The sequence below is a fragment of the Sebastes fasciatus genome, chromosome 13 (assembly GCF_043250625.1).
Source record: "Sebastes fasciatus isolate fSebFas1 chromosome 13, fSebFas1.pri, whole genome shotgun sequence".
NCBI lineage: Eukaryota > Metazoa > Chordata > Actinopteri > Perciformes > Sebastidae > Sebastes > Sebastes fasciatus.
This window is the reverse complement of record NC_133807.1, coordinates 24,312,260-24,328,166: the sequence shown is the minus strand read 5'-3', so window position 1 is coordinate 24,328,166 and position 15,907 is coordinate 24,312,260. Positions and strand designations below refer to the sequence as shown.

The following is a 15,907-nucleotide window of genomic DNA, read 5'->3' as shown; positions in this document are numbered from 1 at the left end:
CCTGACACAGAGAAACATATCAACACCGGAACCCGCTTTTTAAACTCCCAACAAGTCGTGATAACTGTACTCCAGAGTCGCGTCCATGTTTGTCCAAAAAATGCTTCACTCTGCGTCGTCTTTACGTGTCTAATAACATGGATTTATCCCCTGCGGAGGGGGGTTTAACTGGTAACTAAACTATCTAAATAAGAAGTGCCGTGCAGCAGCGGGAGCGCGCTCTGACGAAGTCTTTCTGCACAGGAGCGCGCTCACTACGGGGGCGGAGCCAGAGCTGTGACGTAGTCTCAAGTTTATGCTGCCTTCAGGTGTATAAGAAAATCGGTATTTTGTTATTCTTTATTCCTATTCATCCAGGCTTTTCATTAAGACTGGTTATTATTGTATTCACTTATTTTATTGTATTTAAGTTATACAATTTAAATCTTGAATTTACCTTGAATTTATTCTTTTTTTATTTTATTTGTATCTTTATTTTTATTTTTAATATTTATTCTTGAATTTATCTTGAATTTATTTCAATTTACCTGAATTTCCCTACGGGGATTAATAAAGGTTAATCTTATCTTATCTTATCTTATTATTCTAATACTCACCTATTTTATTGTATTCAATTTGTATAATTTATTATATTTATTATTTTAATAATCACCTATTTTATTGCACTTAATTTGTATAATTTAATGATATTTTGTTATTTTATTATGTTTCATTTTTTAAATTAATAATAATAATAATAATAATAATAATAATTAATCAACAATGAAAATATTCATTAGTTGCAGCCCTAGACTAGTTTAATTTACAAATACCAGAGACTGGGTATGTCATTCTACAGCTGCCTCCAAACGTGAAGAAGTCTAGTTATCTCTAAGAGCACTTGAATTACAATATGCTGAAAGGTTATTATAGATGTTTTGCCCAATGATGCCAAAAATATACTGCTACCCCTGCTATAAGTGCAATTTTGAGGTACTTGTACTTTACTTGAGTATTTCCATGTTATGCTATTTTATACTTCTATTAAAATGGAGCCGTAAAAATGGATGTGAAATTTATAACCAATTGTAACCAATATATAATCTCTCAAATAAGTGCAGTGGAGTAAAAAGCACATTTCCCTCTGACTTGTGGTAAATGGGAAATAAACTGATAGTAATTTAACCAAACAAGAACTGAACATTTTGATATCCTTGAGTCAAGACAGTTATTAATCTCCTGCAGGAATTCAAGGATTTTTTTCTTTACATCAATAAACACACTAAAATCACAGCATTGAATCAACACCAGCATTTTATTTTTTCTCCAAAAGCATGTAAAAAACAAAAAAAGAAAAGAAAGAAAATGCACAAAATGATTGTGTATATTGGCGTAGAAAGGGGGGCGCTTACGTTTTGAAATGTTACACTTCTATACCACAACTAAGCAATAAAGAGAGAAGGGAGAATAGAGGAGAATGACTGAAAACACAGTCCAGGCGTCCTTTTGCTGTAAGGCCACCTCAATCCACAGGTCAAGTCTGTAATACAGAATACATTTTCAAAGATGCATACATTTAAAATGTCTCGATGACAACAGCATTGAAAAGTAAGTCCACATCAAGATAAGCACAAAAATGAAGTGACTCACAGGTTTAACATTTACGATGTTACGCTGCAATCATTCACCTGAGCCTCTTGGCACCAGTGTTAAGTGTACCTGGTCTGCTCTGTTACACTTAGCAGTTGCAATTCACAGATTCTGCAGTTGTACCTTGGCGAACTGCTAACGGAGAATGACAAAGACAGCATTTCTAGATACAATACTTTGATTTTAAAGCATTCTCAGGGATCCAGAGGACCATTTTAAAATGAAAAAAAGGAAAATATAAAATATACATTGTCACACACGGAATTATTGTACATTTTAAGTGGATAAAAAGTGGTTAGATAGGAAAAAAATGGCTGCTGGTTGAGTGAAGAAATCCTATGTTAAAGAGTGGGGCTCTAAACTAAGCGGGTGTTTTTGAAAAGGCATGATCAGGAGATTTCTTTGTTAAGATCTGTGCACTCAAAAGGACTTGTTTGGAAAAAAAAAAAGCAATCAGGTCAGCTATTTATTTCTAAGGCTTCTCTTTTTAAAAAAGTAGCAGATATCCATCTGTTTTCAGTTTAGCTTTCTATTCTGCACAGCATGCTCAAATTCACAGTAAACCTTCAGTCACAAAAGTACTTTGTGTCATTCAAGTGTCAGTCAAGTCTCAGTGGTATTCAGACGTGTTCTAAAATGAGATATTTGAATGGCTTTAAACTCATTCTTTGTATAGAATGAAAAATAGATGTGGAAATCTTGCCTAACTGGGTTCATTTCTCTTAGGTGTTGGAATTAAATAAAATAAAAAGTGTCTGGAGTGCAGCAGCTGCACTGCAGACCGAGGCAAGGTATTCAAAAACTTTGAATAAAGGCTATGTTGACTTCAGGGGCGACTTGTTTTTCTTCCTCTCACACTAGACGCTAGTGTCACACGTTCCCCAGCAGGGGGTGCTCTGCAATGGGTTTTGCATGCAGCATGCAGGAGCACATCAGGGGACAAACCCTCACTCAGCCACCTACTGTTAATTCAATACTAAGAAATAGGTCCAGGTGCTAAGATGTATTTAGCTAATAAGACAGGAGATGAGAACAGGAAGGCATTTATTTAAAAAGGAAACCTGTCCACGCTTTCTGGTTGGGAAACAAAACAAATGGATGTTCAAGACACTGTGATTGGATTGGATCTGTCTACGTCCCCCATAAAAACTGTCCAGCTATATGAACACACTCAAATACAGCAGGGGAAAAATCACCACAAGACGCCAACAACTGACAAAGCGGGAAATGACGAAGGAACAAAATGGTGTGGTTTCCTGCAAGGCTTAAGCTCCGTCCATCCACATCCTCATTTGTAATTGTCAATTCAACCAAATGTTTACAGCTCTTCTTAGGATGCTTCATCTGACGGAGCGAGGGATGTTTTTTTACGAATGAGGCCTCAAGTTTCCCTGTGATTATCTTGTCTGGTGATCATGTGTGGTCGTATGTGCAAGACGAGAGTACAGCAAGGTGGGGAATGTTCACTAAATCACAAACTACAGCGCTACGTACAGATAGTTTACAAAACACAATCTGAGAATCCCATTAAAATTTCAACCATCGATAAAAGCTCAGAGAGGATCAACGTATGCCGTGACATCAATCAAATCCAAACTCAAGTGCTTCTAAAAACCTTTAAAAAGTGATTTGCATCAATGAAATAAAATCATTCACAACACAAAAAGATCAATACAGTCATAAGATAAGGCTATTAAGACCCAGTCATCCCAACATGCAAGGATAAGACTTACAGTGGTCAATAAAATAAGAACAAACCGTGGGATGAGGCGAACAATATTGAAACGTAAAAATTAAAAACACGAGAGGTGAGCTGTTGCTGATGTGCGCGGTTATTTTACAGTACTCTGTACCCTGTTTGTTCCTCAAATATATGAAACCTAACAAACTGACATAACTGTCGGACAGCAAAGTCACAATACTGAGGACTATTATTTTGATTTGTGTTGTTAAAATGTGTGAAACTTGGGTGAAAATTGACCTGAGTGTATGCTCTACTGCAAAACATAGATGCTCTGTAACCCCTCTGATATGTTTGCCTGAGCATACAGTTGACTTATTCAAAAATAAAAATAAAAAAAGGGTGCAAATTATTTAAAAGAATAAAAAATAAAAAGTGATTATTATACTCCCCATACCAGAGAAGGCTTTTGGTCACAATCAACTACTAATTCCAAACAGGAAATTGGAAAATAAAATGAGGACATTATCAGATATCAATTAAATTGAATCCAAAATATCCTCAATTTTTTTTTTTTTAAGTGGTATGGATTATGACTGGCCAGTCATTTCCTAGCTGTTTGTGCATGTTTCTGTTCTGATGGCATTTAGAAAGCGAGTGAGCGCGTGGGTGATTTAACAGTGCCCCAGCATATGAGGCATGTGTTCATCGTGATGTATCGGAGGTGTTAGGAGGAGGAAGAGAAAGAGGCATGGCTGGGATGGGACACAGGCAGATTATGATTATGCCGTCTTTGTTATATTATCTGACTCCTTGGAGGTCCAGAGCTCTTTGTGCTGTTTGCGTCCGAAGCCCTCGTCGTAGTTGCCTTTTGCTTTGAACAGCTGCTGAAAGTGGGGTTTACAGTAAAATTCACCTTGAAGAGCTGCAAAGGTGCCAAGGCTGCAAGGAGGAATGAAACAGTTAAAAGTAGTCAGGAGAAGAAGAATCAAGTAAACACACAGTAAAAACAGTATATATATATATATATATATATATATATATATAGTCACCTCAGTTTGGCGTTGCAGTGCTTGCAGCAGAAGCAGGTTGAATGGAAGACCAAGTTGTTGGCAACCAATCTCTCCATTGGGTAGACCGTCTTCTCACATGATGAACACACTTCCTTTTGGGTCTTAAAGCTGAAAGACTGAGCACATAAATATACCGATTTACTACCAGACACACAAACAAGGCGGTGATTCTAGGCTGAGAGCTGGCATTTACAAAAGGAAAGACTTCCTTTGCTCTTTTCTGAGATCAAAAGGCTGATGAATGTGAAGTGGGGCGAGAGTAACGCATACTGAAGAAGAACAGAGAACCATGAATGAGGGATGTGAAAGAAAAGACAGACGATGTATATTTACCTTAGATCGCTGGACAGGTTTCTCTTCAGTGGTGTTCCTGGTGTCCTGGATAAGCAAACAGAAAAAAACGGTTTTAAAGGGGACATGTCATGATAATTTTCAAGTTCATACTTGTATTTTGGGGTTTCTACTAGAACATGTTTACATGCTATAATGTTCAAAAACTAGGGCTGTCAATCTATTAAAATATTTAATCGCAAATTAATCACATTTTCTGTTCAAAATGTACCTTAAAGGGACATTTGTTAAGTATTTAATACTCTTATCAACATGGGAGTGGACAAATATGCTTTCTTTATACAAATGTATGTATATATTTATTATTGGAAATCAATTAACAACACAAAACAATGACAAATATTGTCCAGAAACCCTCACAGGTACTGCATTTAGCATAAAAAATAAGCTCAAATCATAACATGGCAAACTGCAGCCCAACAGGCAACAACAGCTGTCAGTGTGTCAGTGTGCGGACTTGACTATGACTTGCCCCAAACTGCATGTGATTATCATAAAGTGTGTTTTCATTCACATATCTTGAGGTCAGAGGTCGAGGGATCCCTTTGAAAATGGCCATGACAGTTTTTCCTCGTCAAAAATTCAGCGCAAGTTTGGAGCGTTATTTAGCCTCCTTCTTGACAAGCTAGTATGACATGGATGGTACCAATGGATTCCTTAGGTTTTTTCGTTTCATACAATACAGGTTTCTAGCTTTAAAACTGAGCCCGCTACAACCTCCCAAATATCAAACTGTGTTAATGCGTTATTATCGTGTTAACTTTCACAGCCCTACAAAAAACACAAACTGTCTGTCTGTCTGAAACGCTCCCCCCTGCCGAAAAAGCCCAGTGTGCTCTAATTGGCTTGTGAGAAAAATATGGCGCACCTTTGCAAAGGTAGTTCTCAAGCCGTGGGCGATATATTCTAATGAGCCTACATGTGACATAGGAAGGGGAACCAAATCTATATGGCTTGTTGAATCACATGTTTTTTTTTTAATCTAGGCAGCCCACACAAAGTGAGTTTTTTTATATTATGTCCCCTTTAAACATTTAAACAAATGTTTATTCAAATATGTGTAAAGACTCCTGTTATGCTCTGAAGTGCAACAACAAATATTCAGTGAAATCAAGTAGAGAGTCCTATTAGATTACAAGCAACAGAAGTACGTCACAAGGATGGAAGAATGCATTTTTCATCTCCTCTTGTTACCTTTACCAGTGTTAGTATTGCCAATCAGATCTCTCTTTCTCCCCCCAGCCTCTTTCTATTTGATCCATCTGTCTCTTTGCACCCCTGGGAGAGGATCAGGTGCCTTCTGTCTGGTCATGTGAGCCGAGCTGTGGGATGCTCTGCATGGGGCGGCCCTCAACATAGCAGCACAGCTCAGAACCAGCCTTCCAGTTCAGAGACGTCACAGGGAAATATCACATGAAGTCTCTTACGAATGGTAGGAGATTTCTCAATGAAATAACACGACTGACACCTATTCTGCCTGTCTGTAATCCATGAATGTAATGAAGCATTTCTTTCACTCAACCCTACAATCACGCACAATTGTAGGTTTCTCTGGCTGCCATTTAACATAAGTCAACACATTTTCCTGCACATCGTAGGTGTCAGGTAATTACAGTTGGAAGGAATAGGAAGACTTTCCCCGAGGCGTTCAGAAGGTTAAGAAGAAAGAAAAAAAGCTTGTATAACCTCAAACTGGAGCAAGTTACACAGTAGTAATGACTGTCACATCTTTAAGCAGGCCTAACAGGTAGTTCAAGCGTATAATAAACAGACAGAGGGACATTCAGACGTCTACACAGTAACTGCCATGGAAAAGCCAGTGTGCAGGGAAGAAGGGCAGCCTCTGTTTAGGCAGGGGAAAAGTCCACTGCAGACTTTGCTAAAACCCTGTTATGTAAGGCAGTTTGGCTGAAGCTGGAGCTGGAGGACGTGGTGGAGGTGGGGTGGGGCAATGGGTTCAAGGGCTGCTACCAACCAGAGTTGCAAAGAGAAGGAGATCTTTGGCATCAGAGGCAACTGCTGATCTTAATTTTTGCAGGTTTATTGCTCTTGGACTTGCAAAAAGTCTTGCTTTGTAGGCAAAATAACAAATCAAGAGTCCACCACAGTGATGGAAATGACAGCATGAAGTATGTGTGCATCCATCTTCCTCATAAATCTGTCTGACGTGAGTTGAGATCAAAGCCGATTAAGTGGCTAATGATTTAAGTGTGTTGCACTTAGAAAACTTGAAGAAAAGTACGTGTAGACAATCACAGAGCATGTCAATTTATATCATGATATAGGACGACAGTAAAATGTCCCACAAAATCACAGAGAAAGTGATTATAGATAGAGTATACAGACTGGTATGTCTGTTTTGGCAACTAAAGCAGATTAAATGTGCTAAATGTGAGACTGGGAGCATTTCTAATGCCTCTGCACAGCTCTCAACATGGCGACGGCTCATAGCTAACGGTGTTAACAATGGAAACACTGCTGACAGAACCAACAGTGTTAACCGGGGGAACCGGAGGGTGGGTGCTACACTTTCGCACCTCTGGTTTCTTTACTCCTCTATGACAGTAAACTGAATATCTTTGAGTTGTGGACAAATCAAGACATTTGAGGACGTCATCTTGGGCTTTAGGAAACACTGATCAACATGTTTCACCATTATCTGACATTTTATAGACCAAACAACTAATCAAGAAAATAATCGACAGATTAACAACAATTCATTAACAAAAATGAAAATAATCGTTAGTTGCAGCCCTATACAACACAGAGGGAGAGCGACTTCACTCTCTGCTCAGGTAGACATTACTCCTCTGTATCTTTATTAATGCACTGGATATCGTATAGAGAACCTCTAAACACCTTAGCAATCAAGGTACTTCTTCATAATGACAAAAAAAATAAAGCAATGTCCCTGATTGTTGATCTCCACCAGGTGGTGCATGCATATTGAAGGCTGTATCTGACACTTTTGTTTAACATGCGATGAAAAAAAACCCAATTATGTTGAAAATATGGGTATAAAATCATTGGAGCTTAGTGTTCGCTCATCCTCTCTTCAAAAGACACCGCTGCCATGATCAGCACAAAATGTTCAGTGTGTATTAAGCCCACGATTCATGCTGACAAAGAGGTCCTGCTCATTGATGTGCAACATCTCTGTACTGGTTGACAAATGTATATTGTCTCACGTCGTACTTCTTTTTGACCCTTTTAACTTAATGCACCACTTAACAACTGAGTAGAAGGGTGTTGTCTGCACTCTACGAGAACCGGATGACATGCTTTTGAAACGATTGGCTCATTAAGTGAGGCCATGCAGCTTCCTGTAGATGCAATCACATCCCAACCGTCTCCTCTTCATCCCTGATTCCTCTCAGTCAACATGTTGCTGCTAAGCTAGCAGACAGTCACACTTTGCTGGTTATCTAGCAGCCTGCATGCTAGACCACTTCCTGTTGCTGTAGCACGACAGAGGAGCCAACGGGACTTTGAACTTCTTGACATTATTGAAAAACTTTGAACGTGTAAAGTTCTCACAGTTCACTTGTAGGGGAGGTTTTACGTCAGCGGGAGGCTGTAAGAGCGGGAAAATGAGGTCACTAAGGGCTTCACATATATGAAATCATGAAATTAATGCAGCCAAAAAAGGAAAACTGCTCTGAGTGAAGGCACAGAATTACTCATGTTTTGTTTTTGTTGGTAAAAACAACGCAGCAAGATTAGTTACCATGTTAGGGGGTAGGCATGCATTCCAAACACACATTCATCCTCGAAGAATTCAGATTAGCTGCCATCTCGTCTTCTTTTACCTTATATGTGCATGAGTCTCAGTTGCCACCAAACAGCTCAAATGTGGCCGGAAGTTGTTATGACACATCTGGCTTCCTCTGTCTCGTAGAGTCCTGACGAGGACAGCAAGCTACACTCCTAACTGACTTTCATCCCAGTAAATGACGACTGCTAACGACCACTTGTTCTGTGTGAATGCTTTAGTTGAACAGTGAATAAACTACAAGAGATTTATGATCTCTGTTCAGAAGCATACAACTCACAAATTAGCTCAAGAGTCGTCCCGGCTAATAAAAGAGACAAAGGATAAGCAAATACATGGAGTGGGGGGGAAATGAGCACAGAACAAGGTGTTCAATGTGAACATAAATAAAGAAGGTTTGTACTGTAGTTAATTAGCTCTGCAAAGCCAAACACCGTTTTAACTGTGAAGCAACCTGACATATTAGTGTGTGAGAGGCCACGGCCAGCTGGAGAGCTCTGACTCTTACCAAACAAAGACCACTTTTCACACATGTGGTGAAATCTTCTTGCATCAGGAGGTTCAGCTCTTACCTCACGGCATTAATTTTAAATCACACACCTGCACATATCTGCCTGTGCATGTTTCTGTTTCTGTTTTCATGTTGCATTGCTATGATCTGTGAAGTGCAGGTTCCCCTTTGCTCTTTGAATTGGTTTAAAATGAATGGTTTGACATTGTGGGAAATCGCTTTATTCGCTTTCTTGCTGAAGATTAGATGAAAAGATCAATACCACTCTTGTGTCTCTATGGTAAATATGAAGCTATCACCAGCTTAGCATAAAGATTGGAAACAGGGGAAAAAAGCTATTTGTCAGGAACATAACCCCCCGTAACAATCATAACTTTTTTTACACTTAAATTTTTGCACAGATTAAACAAACGCAATATAAATTATTAATTGGTGAGCTGTAGAGTTGCTGGTAGGTGGATTTTACCCTTTGACATAAGCCGTGTTTCCACTGCATGGTACGGCCCTGCTCGACTCAACTCACTTTTGGTACCGGGTCCTTTTTTCTAGACGTGTTTCCACTGCAGATAGTTCCCCCTCAGTGTGGGCGGGATTCTCAGCTGATCGCTGTAGCGAAAGTGCGTGAAACTGCCGTGACATCATCTGGACACATCAACTGTATGGCGTAGTGTACGTAATGTGTCGGCATAGCAGTGTAGTTTTGCGAACTGCCAGCAAATAAGAGTGTTTCCCAACTATTCCTTTAATTGTGTATCTTCATCCGTACACTGAAAGGACGAGTTTGGGTTTAACCTTTTGTATTGAGGATCCTTTAACCGTTACTGTCACAAAGCCCACTGCCTTTCCCCCTGAGGCCACAGACCCACGTGACAGGGGAGTTAAATGTCCTTATTCTTTCAACGGAGAGAATTTGAGCATGTAGTTTAGAAAGCAACTTCAAAATATTGTGTGCAAGTCCTTCACTGTTATGGAAGTCAAAGAGGCACCAAAGTCACAAACCAGACCCCTCTCGTCTAAATCTCAGTGTTTACAAGCGCTATCTGCTGACGTAAATCACAGCCATTTAGAGCAGTTACAACAACTCTAAAGAATATTACGAGGGTGATAGGTCAACGTGTTCATAAAGAGTTCAAATGAGAAAAAGTAACTCCTCTTTTTTCTCTTCCTATTGCTGATGGACACAACACAATTAGACAAACCCCCCCCAGCTTCACACTCGATCATCTCTGAATAGCTACACACTTTGGCGCATGATTCACTGCAACAGGCCCCTAGAAGGGAAGGCAGGCGCAATGCTAACAAAACGTCTCCAAAACGAGGCTCCCACTCTCTCTCATCCCTTATTTTTAGCAATGTGATCATTGTTTAATCGTTTGGGACAGCCGAGTGTGGAAAGCAACAGAACAAATGGGAAGAAACTCATCCTTCAAAACAAAACAAAACTGCGTTAATGAGCCCATCTATCAGTTGTTGAGCAGTTTGACTTTAAACAAACAAGTCCGGTCTAGTATTAGCGACATAAACCATGAGTGTTAAGTAATATATTTTGCAGATTGCATCTATTGCACTTTCTGGACCTGCAAGTCATGGCAACAACTTAAACAGCTGCTGCAGGGAAGACATTTAGGCGGTTCCCCTTGACAGCAAATATCTCTCTGAACATGAAGAGACACAGCAAGTTATGTGGACAAGATACCTTGGAAGAAAACAAGTTTCTGTGATGGAAAAGTAAATATTAGTTGAGGTTTTGACACTTGACTGGCTGAAGAACTGATGAAAGTCTGATTCTTGAGAGTGCAGATGGAGCTTCACCACACCATTCTGCAGAGTAATCACATCTGTAGGAGCGTGTCGAGGCATTTGGTCGGCCACTACTTCTCTTCCCTTTTCGAGCTTCCTGTATCTAATGAGAAAATGACGGGGCATGTTTCATTGTGAAGGCACATGGCATCGAAAGTCTGCATGTCTCTTTAGTCAGCTGACGCCGCCCGGACAGACACTTGTTTTTTCACTTCCTGTCTGGGGAGGTTGTTAAGGTACAGATAAAACCTTTTAAAGATTTTATCTTAATATGTGTCTATGTTGCTGTAATAGGACAAGCACTCAAACACTGCTTAACTTGAAGATGGTGGAAAAGATTACAACTCTGCAACAGCAGATTATATTCAATTATTTACCAATTACTTTTTTTTCAATTAAATAACTCGTCTTTTTGTCTATTAAATGTCAGAAAGTAATGAAACATGCCTATCACAAAATGCGGCGCTTTCAAATGTCCCATCAACAGTACAAAGTCCCAAGATTACAATTATATAAAACAGAGAAAAGCAGCAAATCCTCACATTGGAGAAGCTGGAAGTAGGGGATGTTTGACATTTTTGCATGAAAAAAATACTTCAAGTATTAATCGATTAAAATAGTCGCAGATTATCTTTATGTTTATCCACTAATTGATTAAAATCAACTTATCATTGCAGGTCTAGATTACTTTAAAGACCATGAAAAAAATGCATAGTTCTTTGTGGTTTTGTTGATTCAAAAGGAGAAATAGTCTTTCAAAAGTAAAAAACACAACGCTCACATTTTACCATCATTTCTGAGAAGCTGCTGCCCTTTCAGACCGAGAAACAGATACTGATTTCTGATGTCAGCAACTTTTGTTAACAGATCCTTAAGTACTGCACCACAATGCCACTGTCTAACTTTGCCAAAAGCCATCAGTGTTTCCTTTTACTACTCCTTCGAAGAAGCTGCCCGAGGGCACAATTAAAACTACCTAAGTCCTCTGATTGCTTGTGTCAAAGATCTGTAATACATTTCATAAAATAAGATACTAATAATAAAGTCAAAAAGCCAAATACAACATCAGTTCTTAAAGAAAAATTGTATCACATCTAATTTTTGTCCCTAAACCAAGTGGTATTCAAACCTGCAAAAACTAACAGAGGGTGCTGGGATGCTGCAGCAGCTGGTCTGTTTATATTTTCTTCTTAAAATTGCAAAGAACAAAACCAGTGATGGCCTGTAAAAGAATGTGTTGTGTAGACCTGGAGCCTGTGTTGACTTGACATAACGAGAGGCTGCTGCCCTCTGCAACCTGCTGAAGGTAGAAAAAGAAACAGCCTCAAGTGCTACTTCTGATCAGATGTTATCACCGAGCATTTCACAACCAAATTCTCCTCCAGGACTGGAATTCAGGATAACATGCCCCATCCCGTCTTCAAAAGCAAAACAGAAAAGAGAAAAATCCCATGCAAATACCTGCTCTGTGATCACAGGGCATTTCCATCACACACTGAAGGCTCCTTAACTGCGGACTGAGACGTTGTTGACTCAGACAATGAACGCCAAGAGACAAGGGAATTAAAGATTTCGACATTTTTCTCCACCAAATAACTCGTCGCTGTAGTTATTCCCCCCCCTAAGATCAAATGCAGATCATTCAAGTTACAGTAAGCAGATTCCCTCAGAGCTCTGCAGATTTCAAATTGTGACTCCTCGGATGTCTGCTGTTGACGGATAACACTGTGGGAAACTCTACACGTTGAGTCTCTCTAAACAGTCTGCCCTGAGGTCCTTTTAAACCAGATACATTAGATCAGTGCTGCAGCAACGGAGATGCAAAGCAATGCGGTTGTTTTGACAATTAATACTGAGAATATTCACACAAAGAAGAGCTGCTAATTGAAAAACAAATAGTATCCCTTAAAAGTATTTAATCACAGACACCTCTTCCAGGCCTGAAATGAGCTTTGTACACACAACCACCCCTAACACTAGCTTTCTCATTTTCAAAGCAACGCCTAACACAGGTAGGCAGCTAGTTAAAACTATTAGGCTGACTATTTTAGCCTGCAGCTCTATCGCCCTGACCTGCTGGCGACCCATTTAATACTGTTCTCCACCTCCGACAGCAGGAAAACAACATATGGCACTCCTGACATGCCCGACAAATCTGTTTTTGGGGCTGTTGTTAATGGTAATTGTTTGATAGAAGAGCATATGGTCAAATAAAATAAATGTTATTAGTCCTCACTGCGGCTTTGCACAATGTGCTTTGTCTAAATCCGCATTATTTGTTTATTTTTTTGAACAGTCAAATTGCATCAGCAGCCTGTTTAAATCCACCAGGGTACTGACGTAAATCAGCCGGCAGAGCAGGGTGTCAATCTGTGCTGTCAACTCGGACTGAAATTACAGTCAGGGCAGCCCACGGACGGTGGCAGGAAATGAGAATGACCATACACTTACTTAAGCCTAGTCGCCATATGCCAGGGCTATAATGACAGACTTTTGTAAATGTGGTGCCCGGGATGGATAAAAAGTGGTTTTCACCACACCACAGAGCAGTTTGTTAACTACTCAACAACACAAACACAGGCAAGAGGTTTGTATATGAGCTAAACACATGTTTGCTCCCAACTGGTGTAGAGTTTTAACGCTGATTTAATCCAGTCACTCATCCTTTTAGTATTAACTCAGACGCTTAGCAGCTGTAGGTGAGTGCATAAGCTGCAGTGGAAATTGCGTGCATGGGTATCCCAGTCATGATCTGTTCTTTGAAGTATACCACTATCTTATCCTGGGTTCAAACCTGTATATGTTTTGAGAAAACCTGCATATGCTTGCTGGAGGATTCTGTGTCATGTAAAGACTACATTTCTGATCACTCTGTTGAAGGGAGTGGCTGAGACGCATGATCAGAAACCTTACTGTTATGATCTATGGTGATATGAATACCCAGGATGTTCTCTGTAAAATGTTATACCCAAAATAACCAAACTAAACTAACTAAATTAAAACTACGTGCTAATATGTGCTTTGTTTGCTCCACTGGTTGTACCCAGGTCTAGACTGGTGACTAAAGGGTGACAGGGCCTTTGCCATCAATGCCCCTAGACTGTGGAACAGCCTACCTCGGGACCTCAGGTTAGCTAGCTCTACAACCAATTTTAAATCTCTTTTAAAAACCAATTTTTATAAAAAAGGCTTTTTTTTAAAAACTCTGTAAGGCAACAGCTTGGTGCACCTTTTCCCCACGCCTTATATTGTCCTCTTTTGGCTAATGTGTAGTAACTTATTGTTTTGATACCACTGGTTACGGGTTTTTAGTTTTCTCATTATTTGGTCTTTATGTTTAGTTCTTTTATTGTTGTTTTTATTTTGTATGTATTTCATTGTATCTGTGCAAGCACTTTGAAACTATGTTTAGAAAATTGTTATACAAATAAAGATTATTATTATTATTATTATTATTATTATTATTGGTCTATGGGGTTAAATCCATATTACAGACTACTTCACTTTCTGCACATTCTTGCTTTGCAGAAGACCTTTATGTAACACTGGGCAGGTTGGATGCCAGTTACAACATAACATTTAGCAACAGCAACTAAAAAACACATTAATCTGCTAAGGATTGTAACATTAATAGGGGGCTAATAAGGGCTAATAGGGGAGGGTGATTAGATTAATAATAATAATGAAATGTGGCTATATTACTCTATAAAAAAACTAATTAGCTGGGGTAACTTATCTGTGCAAGCAATTTTACACTATGTTTAGAAAGGTGCTATACAAATAAAGATTATTAATATTATCATTATTATAATTGTTGGTCTATGGGGGTTAAATCCATATTACAGACTTCTTCATTTTCTGCACATTCTTGCTTTACAGAACACCTTTATGTAACACTGGGCAGGTTGGAGAGCCTACATTAAACCAGTTACAACCATGGATGTATTAAGAGAAGGTTGGAGTCCTACATTAAACCAGTTAGAACATAACATTTAGCAACAAAAACACATTAATCTGGAGCCTACATTAGGGCCAGTTACAAAATAACATTTAGCAACAGCAGCAACAAAAAACACATTAATCTGCTAAAGGATTGTAACGTTCACTGCTGCTCGAAAAAAACAAAAATCCTGGCACATAATATAAAAAAGCACAAATCAATATACAAAATCTGCTAATAGGGGACAATTAGTGATTAGATTAATAATAATAATGAAATGTGGTTATATTACTCTCTAAAAAAAACAAATTAGCTGTATTAAATGTATAATTCAGTGGATTAAAATCACCTTTTTGATATTAATTAGCCAGCAAGCTAGCTAACTAGAGGAACACGACGGCGGGCGTTTAAATCCTCCTCAAATTCAACACTAATTTAATATTTACCTTTAATACTAAATCCAACAAGCAGCACCGAGGCTTACACAACGAACCGGCTGCCGGTTAGCTAACCCCCGTTAGCCGGTTGGTGGACGGACATCATCACCTCACCTCATCTCACACAAAAAGAGGAGAGGAGAGCAGATGGAGGCTGCAGACCAGACACACTGACGATGAACTCACCATCTGCGCTTCTTTCTCTGGCTTTGATAACGTCTGTGTCTGTGAGGCTGATCTCTTGCTCTCTCTCTCTCATTCAGTTTCTCTCTGCAGAGGCTTTTGTTGTAGACAGACGCTGCTGGCTCCCGGTGCCGGTGTGGTTCTAGCCTCCGCTTTGCTTCGCTTCACGGTTGGGTTTTCAACATAACGTTTTTTCTCTCTCTCGTCGGCAGGATGTCGCACGCTATTGGTTCTCATCTGCTCCTGATGCATTCACGGGCTGTCGGATAAATGAGATACTAAGAGTGGAGTGGAACAAGGATGACACTGTCTGACAGGCTTTTTTACATAAATGTTACCCCACCCCACATCAAGCTTTATTCTGCAAGAAGTACTAAGTTGTTGTTTTTTTAGTAAATGTAGCAATACCACAATTTTGGCATCAAAATATATATAAATAACCAAAGTTAAAAGTACTCATTATGCAGAATAGCACATGCATTAATGAGTAAATCATTTTAAGGGGGGTCATTTTAATGATTTTATACACT

At 39.3% G+C, this 15,907-nt stretch overlaps 2 protein-coding genes across 3 annotated transcripts in view; both read right to left on the bottom strand.

Annotated features, from left to right (window-relative positions):
• Positions 1 to 233, bottom strand: part of map3k3 (mitogen-activated protein kinase kinase kinase 3) — a 22,805-nt gene extending 22,572 nt beyond the window's left edge. The window contains exon 1 of the mRNA XM_074656350.1: positions 1 to 233. This exon is cut by the window's left edge and continues 829 nt beyond it. The gene's annotated coding sequence lies outside the window, so the exon portion shown is untranslated.
• A 1,042-nt stretch (positions 234 to 1,275) lies between these two features.
• Positions 1,276 to 15,612, bottom strand: limd2 (LIM domain containing 2). Of its 2 annotated transcripts, XM_074656349.1 has the most exons (5): positions 15,381 to 15,612; positions 10,835 to 10,914; positions 4,717 to 4,761; positions 4,363 to 4,499; positions 1,276 to 4,252 (listed from the first exon to the last, which is right to left on the bottom strand). In XM_074656349.1, the coding sequence occupies exons 2-5, from the start codon at positions 10,835 to 10,837 to the stop codon at positions 4,093 to 4,095; spliced, it is 345 nt and encodes a 114-aa protein (XP_074512450.1). In that variant the 5' UTR covers positions 10,838 to 10,914; positions 15,381 to 15,612; the 3' UTR covers positions 1,276 to 4,092. The 2 variants fall into 2 exon arrangements, with proteins under 2 accessions (XP_074512450.1, XP_074512449.1); XM_074656348.1 differs by lacking the exon at positions 10,835 to 10,914 and having other exon boundaries at positions 15,381 to 15,606.
• Positions 15,613 to 15,907: the final 295 nt, after the last annotated feature.